Source organism: Trachymyrmex cornetzi, unplaced genomic scaffold (genome assembly GCF_001594075.2).
Source record: "Trachymyrmex cornetzi isolate Tcor2-1 unplaced genomic scaffold, Tcor1.1 scaffold1569, whole genome shotgun sequence".
NCBI lineage: Eukaryota > Metazoa > Arthropoda > Insecta > Hymenoptera > Formicidae > Trachymyrmex > Trachymyrmex cornetzi.
The window spans coordinates 10,757-18,661 of record NW_017296167.1 but is presented as its reverse complement, the minus strand read 5'-3'; the positions used below and the strand labels follow the sequence as shown (position 1 = coordinate 18,661).

Genomic DNA, 7,905 nt, shown 5'->3' with positions numbered 1-7,905 from the left:
GACTGTCGGTTTTCCGTGAATTCGCCAACGTCGGCCCAACGTTCAACATCGGGTGAGAGTCGGCAAACCTTACCTGGGTGGATTTATAAAAGGTAGAAAAGAAAAAGAAAGATAATATTGTCTACAAAACAATTGTATGAGAGAATAACTTGAATTTTATATTTTGAAGCAATTTGAATCGCTATTTAGTATTACTTTCTATTATCCTTGTAATATTATTTACCTTGCGTATTTAAGGATAAAGTTTCTGAATCAGAAGTATCATTTATTATTTGAGATTCATGTTGTATCATTTGCGAGATTCCTGTTTCGAAATTAGAAGTAATATTTATTGATTGAGGTTCATGTTGCGTCGTTTGAGAGATTCCGGTTTCCAAGTTAAAAATGACAGCTATTGATTGAGGTTCATGTTGCGTTGTTTGTGTATTTCCTATTATTTCAGATGTAAGTGTTCCCTGTGTATTGAAAGAATTTTCTCCATCTTGTGTCATTTCTATTATTGCAGGCGTTACTATTATTCTCTGTACATCGGAATCATTTTCTCCATCTTGTGTCATTTCTATTACTGCAGGCGTTACTGTTATTCTCTGTACATCGAAATCATTTTCTATATCTTCTGGAAATGAAAGATTATTTTTACATATTTTTATTTAATTAATACTGACAAAATTTTAAAGACGTGCGCATTACGTGCAAACATTACAAAATTTTTGTTACCTGTATCTCTTCTAGATATATGTCTTTCTTCTATTCGACTAGATAAATTTGTATTAACGTGTCGAGATCTTCTGCGTCTAATGTTAGTTTGCTTTTCTGAAATAAAAGATGTAAATTAACTTATAAAATAAATAAAATTAAATAATTTAAAGCTAAACTTTTTAAAATTAATAGCTGTTTTAAATCTCGAAATTTGTATTATAAAAATATTAATCATTTACTATAATATATTAATATAGAATTTTTTAAATATTATGGTATAACAAATTTTAATAGAATTAACAAGTTAAGTCTTCGAGTTTAATTAAAGAGACTAATACCGTTTTCGCTTGGCTGCATTAGTGCACATTGGGTGCATATTAAAGTCATTGTACACTTATTGAATCTGAGTGTAAAAGTAAAATGCAAATATTTCGCGTATTATAAAGTACATATTTTATTTAACAACAATAAAATGTATTGAGAATTTTACGGTTTAACATGTCTTTAATAAACATACATCTTTATGTATATCAATTTGTGCACTACAGCTTGGAAATTGTAAAGAATTAATACATTTAATAAGTAATTTCATAAACACAAAGAGAATAAAACAGTAACATATTCACCTATTTGGTATGTCTCGTGTAATATTTCTGTGAACAACTCTATATCTGCAGGTTGTAAAACATCACTTGATTGAGCATCTGAGAAAAGAAATACATTTTTTAAATAAACCTATTATTACAATTTTTTATGCATTTGATTCTAGTATATATGCTTCAACGAAAAATATGGAATCGTATAAACATTTAATCGTATAATTTATATGTAGCAATTTAATAAATTTACCTTCAAATGATATTGTTTGTTCCATTCCTTCGATATTAATAGTTTTAGTAAACATCAATAAAAATTCTTCTACTGACAACCTTAAAACAATTAAAGTATCACAATATAATGTTTGTATTCGTACCATATATATTATACTCGTATTAAAGGGTTATAGGCAGTTAGAAATTTTGAAAAACATGTTCTTACAGCATTTATATATTTCTATCGTATAAATCATATAAAGTTGGGTAAAATAGAAACAGAAATGATCGTAAATGTTCCAGCATTCAAAGAAGAATTACAATTTAAAATATATAAACTACATTGATAATAGTAATTCTAAAATATACACAGGTAAGTGTATAAGCAACGGTCGAAATGTTCATCAATATATAGGCAAAAGTCACTGAGCGCATACAAATATTTGACGCACAAGAGAGCACCCGGAAGGGAAGAATATATCATTGGCAAGTTAATATTTTAAGTTGACGCTTTAAGTTGATGTTTTAGAGGCTAACTTCGGCAAAAGATTTTGTATAGGATCTATATAGAAAGGGGAAAGATAACTGTAAGCTGAAAATGAATTTTGTAATTTAATATAAACTGTACTTGAAACTTTCAATGCATTTTTATCAAAACTACGATTTGAAAATAGTGATCAAAATATTTCAGAAACTACATCGACTGCACCGATCAATTTGAAATTTATTTTTAGATTAAATTTAGTCTTTAATTGAAAGATTTTTTAAATTTGTACTTTTTTATGGACAAAAAATTTCTGATTTTTGTATAAAATATCAAAATTTGAATTTTGTCATCATTCAATTTTTCGGAAAATCATTAAAGGCTAAATTAATTCATATATAAACTAATCTGTTCGAATTTTTTATTTCCAGATTATCTGAAATTAAATTTAATTAAAATTAAAAAGGACACAAATAAAAAATATTACCTTTTATTAATCAGATCTCTTTATGCATTAATAATTTTAATATCGCGTTCTCTATTTGTCCGTGTATGGTTTCGTCGAGGTCTAACATTATTTCTTAAACGACGAAAATCCAGTTCTTGATCAGTAATCAAATCTGCTAATTTTTCTAGAAAAAGGAAAATTAAAATTAAAATAGATATATAAAGTAACTTGAAGAAGTGTTAATAAACCATAAAAAGTAATTAAGAGATCATTTTTGTAATAATAATGAACATTTACCATAGAGAGAGAGAGAGAGAGAGAGAGAAAGTTAGTAAATATTTATAATATATAATCAACAAAAATATGTTAATTTAAATATTAACTAAAAATAAACATTACCTAGAAACGTCCAAATATTAATATTTTTCGTGCCGAGCTTTTGTGCCGCAATATTATGAAAACTTTCTACTATGTTGTTAGTACGTATAGGACAATCATAGGTACTAATTCTTGATGCCATATTTGACCAGGTACGCCTCAGATAGGATGTAAATTGTAAAATATCTGGATATTCGCAAAAAAGGATATCAGCTTCGATTTGTATAATAGACATAGCTTCTTGAAACATATCTGGCTCGTAACAAAGGCAATGTCATTGTCATGGAAAGTATAGTTTTTGGAGCATTTGAAAGGCGTAGTTTTCGCCATTATATTACTTTGGTCAGAAGCAACTAATACACTTACAGAATTTAAACCTTCAAAAATACATAAGATTGCCTTGGATAATAGTGATAAAAATAAAGGTCTAGATAATAGTTCGTTAAATTCCAACACGTATAATAACACGTACAATTAACAATAACATTAAGTATGACAAGCACATAATTAACATTAGTCCAACTGAATTTAACCAAACATATTCATTATGTAATATTAACGAAAATTGGTTGATTAACTTGAGCAATATAATTAACGTATTTATGTTTTTAACATATTTAACATTGCTATCTTTGTAAGGTACAATAATTATTTCATATACCTGATTGAAATGGAACCAACATCCAGTTAACTTTACTCTGGGAAATTTTGTACTAAGCGATTTTACTGCAGCCATTTCAAAATTGCTCATTATAAACTTAACGTTTTCTTTAAGTTGTGGTACCATCTGTATAATTTTGTCCCATAAAGCATCATACATAGTAGTTGTACGTACATCACATAATATAAATAATGTTCCAATGCCCTGGAAAAATTATTTTTATTTGTATGTTTTAAAAATTTTAATAAATTAAATTTTAATTAAACAAATATCTTACTGTATTCATATATCGTATATGTACAGAATAGAGTTGTGCCATATGAGGCATACGTGGGAGAACCTTAAAAAAGTACAACATACAATAATTATTTTCATAATCCAATTTAAAATTATGTGCTAAAATATTTTGCCATTATTATGATTTGTTTGCTATACTGTAAATATTGTTATAATTTTTTGTTAAAGTATTATATAGGGAAAAGTTGCATTGTTACGGTGTGCCCAAAATCCATAAAATTGGCAATCCTTTACGTATCATTGTACGTTGCATTGTGACTGTCCTCTTTATAAATTATCCTCTTATATTAAAGAAATCAACAAAAGTATATTTATTATAATATATAAAACCAAACGTTTCGGTCTGTCATCAGACCATTTTCAATAGTATTACATAGAATTGTTAAAAATTTCTCAATAATTTTGAATATTTACAGATCGAAATCATTCTCGTTGTCATTATATATATCGCTATCTAATAATTAAATTATAATTTTCGAAATATCATATATAACATTCGTCAACAGCATAAAACCATGGAATATGAGTGCAATTTCCTTGATATTCAATTCAACATTTTTTAAATTTGATAACCTTTTTTATAAACTAAGTTTTTGGATTGCCAATGGGCTCACCGCTCTCTCCAATCTTGGTTGATCTCGTAATACAAGATCTCGAGACAGACATTTTAAGTCGTTTAAATATTCCTGTACCCATTTATTGCAGATATGTAGATGACATTTTGCTTGCCTTGCCTTTCGATAAAATTGAAACAGTTTTGGAACTCTTTAATAGTTATCACAATCGCATTAATTTTACTCTTGATAAAGGTTCGAATGATTCTGTAAGTTTTTTAGATCTCAAGGTCATGATTAAAGATGGTTGCATCAGATTTAATAACTACAAAAAAATGACTAATTCCGGTCGTTATCTAAATTTTGTATCATCTCATCCAGACCAACAAAAAAGAGGTATTATAATAAGTTTGTTGGACCGAATAATTTTTTTGGCTCATCCTGATTACCAAGAACAAAATATTATAGAACTTGTTGATGTTCTACTTGTTATCCGTTGAATGTGATTTTTTCTACGATAAATAATAGAATTAAAATTTTAGCAAAAAGGAAGAATTTATATATTAATAATAAAATATTGGATGATGCTAATATGAATAATAAAAGTAATTATTTCATTGTACCATATATACGCAACATTTCAGAAAAGTTTTTTCATATTGCTCACAAAATGAATAAAAAAGTTGCGTTTAAAGCACATAATAATTTAAATTCTATTATCAAATTAGGTAAAGACAAATTAAAGACGAATGAACAGAAAGGGGTTGTTTATAAGATAAACTGTAGAGAATGTGACGTGTCGTATGTTGGTCAAACTAAAAGGAAGATCGGCACACGTATGGTTGAACATCAACAAGATATAAAAAATAAAAAATATGGCAGTTCCGTCTTAGCAGAACATCATATTAATAATGGTCACAATTTTAATTGGGATGATATACAAATTATGGATAAAGAACAATATCTTTTCAAAAGACTAATATCAGAGATGATCTTTATCAAAAAACAAGAAAACGGTTTAAACAAGCAGATTGACACTCAAAAATTTCCAGAAGCATAAGTTTCTTTGCTCGGCATTGTATGATATTGATTTGTTTTGAATTCATATAATGTTCGCTTTAGCCTTCGATATAAATACGTTGTGTCAGAATATACGAGACAGTTTCTCGCAGCTCGTCCTAGCTTTCCTCACATTAACTGTTATTAGCGTTAAAACGAACAAAGGAAAGAAAAATATGTCTTTGATAAAGTGTGCTGTGTGCATTACTTCGTGTGATACATTTTAATAATTCTACGCAGGTATTACTAAGTTTTTTGGAATTAATTAATTGAGTGATTCATATTAATAACTATAAATTATTATTTATCAGTATCAGGTAATGGTGCGTCGATTTATTGGGATGATAAAAGATTATCACTAATGATAATATAATTATTAACTTCACTTATAATGTAAGTAGCTATATAATATTATGTTAAAATAGACTATAAAAGTAAATGTAATTTTGAACTTATAATTCGTTAATAGTTAGAGCAGACTTGTTTTCATGGAGTGCAGAGGATGAAAATTATTTTAACAGATAGGACATACTATGCTTTCCATGGTTTTATGCAGTTGACGAATGTTATATATGATATTTCGAAAATTATAATTTAATTATTGGACAGCGATATATATAATGACAACGAGAATGATTTCGATCTGTAAATATTCAAAATTATTGAGAAATTTTTAACAATTCTATGTAATACTATTGAAAATGGTCTGATGACAGACCGAAACGTTTGGTTTTATATATTATAATAAATATGGATTAATGTATGATCCTGTACAAAACTCAGCCTGTGTACGTGGATGAAGCCGTTTAATTATTATATTGTTTGTATTAATCCACGGTTAATAAGTAAAAGTTGCATACTTACAGAAAATGTTCCATCGACATAGATTTCAGTAGCGGACGATAAAGCTTCTAGTAAAGAATTGCTGGATAAAATTATTGCAGTTTTTTCATTATCTGTAATTAAGCTTCCCTTATATACATTTTTTATTATGTCACAGTGTTCCAAAATGTTACGTAATGATGTCAATGTATCAGGTATGGGTGGTCGGCTTTTTATACGTTCACGATGCATGCTACATTTTATAGACGGAAAACTCAAATACTGCGCTACATTCGGATTGCTAGAAAAAAAATTACATGTCATAAATATAAAAAATTGGGAACCGAATTTTGTTAAAAAATATACAAACATACAATAAAAACGATGAACTAGGAACATAGAGGGGAATAATTCATTCACGGAAGCGGTTCACTTAATAGCGAGTTCGGCACACATGCACTGACTCGGTTTTGGTGCTGCTCTGACTAGGGATGTTTATCGTTATTCGATAATATCGAATATTCGATATTTTTTGCTGCTCAATATAAAAATAAAAAATAAAAATAAAAAATCAAATAAAAAATTATGAATAAGATATTGACTAGACATTTTTTTATTATTCATATTCACTCTCCATTTTTATGAATACTTGTAGGAGTTTTGAGTGCATTCAGTAGTCGGTAGGTCGGTATTACGCTGAGCCTGACTGAGCGCTCAGTAAGTTCTTGCATTTGTTTGGTTGGTCTGTACTTTTAGATCCAACGAAATATGTCAATTAGATACAAGAGCGCTCAGTAAGGTGTATCGAGTTTATAAAAAAAATGATCGTTAAATACATTTTCTACCAATTATATTTCCTAACTTTTGTTTTTATTTTACATTTTTGAGTTAATATTTAAGGGCTAGTAATTAGTTATTGAGACGTAAAAAAAGAAGTTATTTATATTTATTGTTTATAATATTAATTGGGACTATAAATAAACGGAGCCTTCTCTACATCAAATGATTAAATATCACAGATCTTCGTTCGTAAGTTTTAAAAAAATTGAGATTTTTTTAATCTATTCGCTGTGCAATATATTCAATATAATCTCTATTCATTCGGAATGAATATAGTTTTATATCTGAATATATTAATAGTCGATATTTTTGCTCGATATTGACATCCCTAGCTCTGACACAGTGCGAGTACATAACCATTTTGGTGCTATATTAAACTGCATTGTCAGAAACGTCAATACACTATTCTTTGAACTCGTTCAGTTCATTCGGATAATCCGAATATAAATTCAGCACTACACTGAGTCATTTTCATTTGGCGATTACAATCTGAGCGTACTAATACAGTGCGCTCAATCCGAATGTGCAGCACTAAAATGTTAGCACTTAGCCTAGATCCTCATACAGCGTTCTGTGTCAAAGCGCTGTTGCCCGTATGAGGATCCAGACTTAGTGCGCACTAGTGCAGTCTGCCGAATTCGATATAAACGTTTTATCGACAATTATCGCTATGGTTAACTAGCGACAGCCAATGGCGAGACAATCCTGAAAGAAAGCGTGGTTCTCATTGGTTCTCGCTAGTTAACAATAGCGACAATTGTCGATAAAACGTTTAGAGAATCCCGGCCCAGTTCATCACAGCTCATTACATAAGACGATCTTAAAATAAGAACTATGAATATCGTCCTAAA

At 28.6% G+C, this 7,905-nt stretch overlaps 1 protein-coding gene and 1 long non-coding RNA gene across 2 annotated transcripts; both read right to left on the bottom strand.

The window, feature by feature from the left end:
- Nucleotides 1-309: 309 nt before the first annotated feature.
- LOC108758470 (uncharacterized) lies at nucleotides 310-2,504 on the bottom strand. Its single transcript, XR_001939949.1, has 5 exons — nucleotides 2,483-2,504; nucleotides 1,549-1,628; nucleotides 1,326-1,390; nucleotides 718-813; nucleotides 310-616 (listed from the first exon to the last, which is right to left on the bottom strand). It is a non-coding gene; the product is annotated as an uncharacterized LOC108758470 (long non-coding RNA).
- On the bottom strand, nucleotides 2,503-6,374 carry LOC108758469 (uncharacterized). Its single transcript, XM_018503455.1, has 5 exons — nucleotides 6,257-6,374; nucleotides 3,760-3,822; nucleotides 3,483-3,686; nucleotides 2,843-3,077; nucleotides 2,503-2,627 (listed from the first exon to the last, which is right to left on the bottom strand). Exons 2-5 carry the CDS (start codon nucleotides 3,808-3,810, stop codon nucleotides 2,503-2,505), a joined length of 615 nt encoding a protein of 204 aa, XP_018358957.1. The 5' UTR covers nucleotides 3,811-3,822; nucleotides 6,257-6,374.
- Nucleotides 6,375-7,905: the final 1,531 nt, after the last annotated feature.